Raw genomic sequence first — 1546 nt, forward strand, 5'->3', positions numbered from 1 at the left:
GTGTGTGTGTGTGTGTGTGTGTGTGTGTGTGTGTGTGTGTGTGTGTGTTTGATTTTCAAAACAGGGTTTCTGTGTGTGTAGCTTTGGCATCCTGGAACTTGCTCTGTAGAAAGGCTGGCCTTGAATTTAGAGATCTGCCAACCTCTGCCTCTTGACTATGAGATTAAAGGTGTGCACCACTACCACCTGGTTTACATTTTTTAAAGATCTACTTACTTATATGTGTATTGGCATTTTGCCTGTGTGTGTATCTGTGTGTCTGTGCACCACATTTCTTCAGTGCCTGCATAGGCCAGAATGAGGCATCGAATCCCCTGGAATTGGGGAAACAGATTGTTGTGAGCTGCCATGTGAGTCCTAGGAACTGAACTCAGGCCCTCTTTAAGAGCAAGTGCTCTTGCCGGGCAGTGGTGGTTCATGCCTTTAAACCCAGCACTTGGGAGGCAGAAGCAGGCAGATCTCTGTAAGTTTGAGGCTAGCCTGGTCTACAAGAGCTAGTTCCAGGACTGGCCCCAAAGCTACAGAGAAACCTTGTCTTGAAAAACAACGAACCAGCCAACCAAACAAACAAAAGAGCAAGTGCTCTTAATTGCTGAGCCACCCTCCAGCTCTGTGAAATATGATTTATAATTGTCACTGTGGCTGTTTAAGGATGTCATCTCAACAGAGATTATAATGAACTGTCTGATTTTCTTTCTCCATACTAGGATGTATGACAACATGTCCACAATGGTGTACATAAAGGAAGAGAAGTTGGAGAAGCTTACGCAGGATGAAATCATTTCTAAGACAAAGCAAGTGATTCAGGGGCTGGAAGCCCTGAAGAATGAGCACAACTCCATCCTGCAGAGTTTGCTGGAGACACTGAAGTGCTTGAAGAAGGATGATGAGAGCAACCTGGTGGAGGAGAAATCCAGCATGATCCGCAAGTCTTTGGAGATGCTGGAACTCGGCCTGAGTGAGGCGCAGGTATCAGTGGACGACACTTAGTCGTGAATGGGCTTAGAGAGTAGGTGTGGACCAGTACCCAGGCAGCAAACAGCAACCCAGGGCACATTGCTTTGAGTGTCTGAATAACTCTGACCTAGAGATGAGGACAGTGGAAGCATACATGTCCCACCTGAGGACTTGTGGCCCTGTAGGTAAACCTAGTTCAAATTCAGTGCACTGGTGCTTGGCTTCTCTTTAGTGTTCTGCTTGTACAGTTAGTGAATGAACAGGAGACAGACTTCTGGGTCACCAGTTTTTGTCTTTTTTTTTTTTTTTCCGAGACAGGATTTCACTGTAGCTATCCTGGACTTAAGAGTTAAGCCTGTCCTGGACTTAACTCTTGTAGACCAGGTTGACCTCGAACTCGGATCTGCCTGCCTTTGCCTCCCAAGTGGTGGGATTAAAGGCATGTACCACCACACACCACAGCCTGGCTTCCATTTGCCATTTATTTATTTATTTATTTAATTTTTAATTTTTTTTTAATTTTTATTTTTTTCGAGACAGGGTTTCTCTGTGGCTTTGGAGCCTGTCCTGGAACTAGCTCTGTAGACCA

The 1546-nt window shown here is 45.3% G+C and overlaps 1 protein-coding gene across 16 annotated transcripts in view; it reads left to right on the forward strand.

The window, feature by feature from the left end:
- Klc1 (kinesin light chain 1) overlaps window positions 1–1546 on the forward strand; it is a 54229-nt gene that overhangs the window by 13783 nt on the left and 38900 nt on the right. For all 16 annotated transcript variants that reach the window (XM_013355723.2, XM_005343585.3, XM_005343587.3 and 13 more), the window contains exon 2: window positions 708–969. In XM_013355723.2, coding sequence (XP_013211177.1) covers window positions 709–969 — 261 coding nt within the window. In that variant the 5' untranslated portion in view covers window position 708. The remainder of the gene's footprint in view (window positions 1–707; window positions 970–1546) is intronic.

Source organism: Microtus ochrogaster, chromosome 1 (genome assembly GCF_000317375.1).
Source record: "Microtus ochrogaster isolate Prairie Vole_2 chromosome 1, MicOch1.0, whole genome shotgun sequence".
Classification (NCBI taxonomy): Eukaryota; Metazoa; Chordata; class Mammalia; order Rodentia; family Cricetidae; genus Microtus; species Microtus ochrogaster.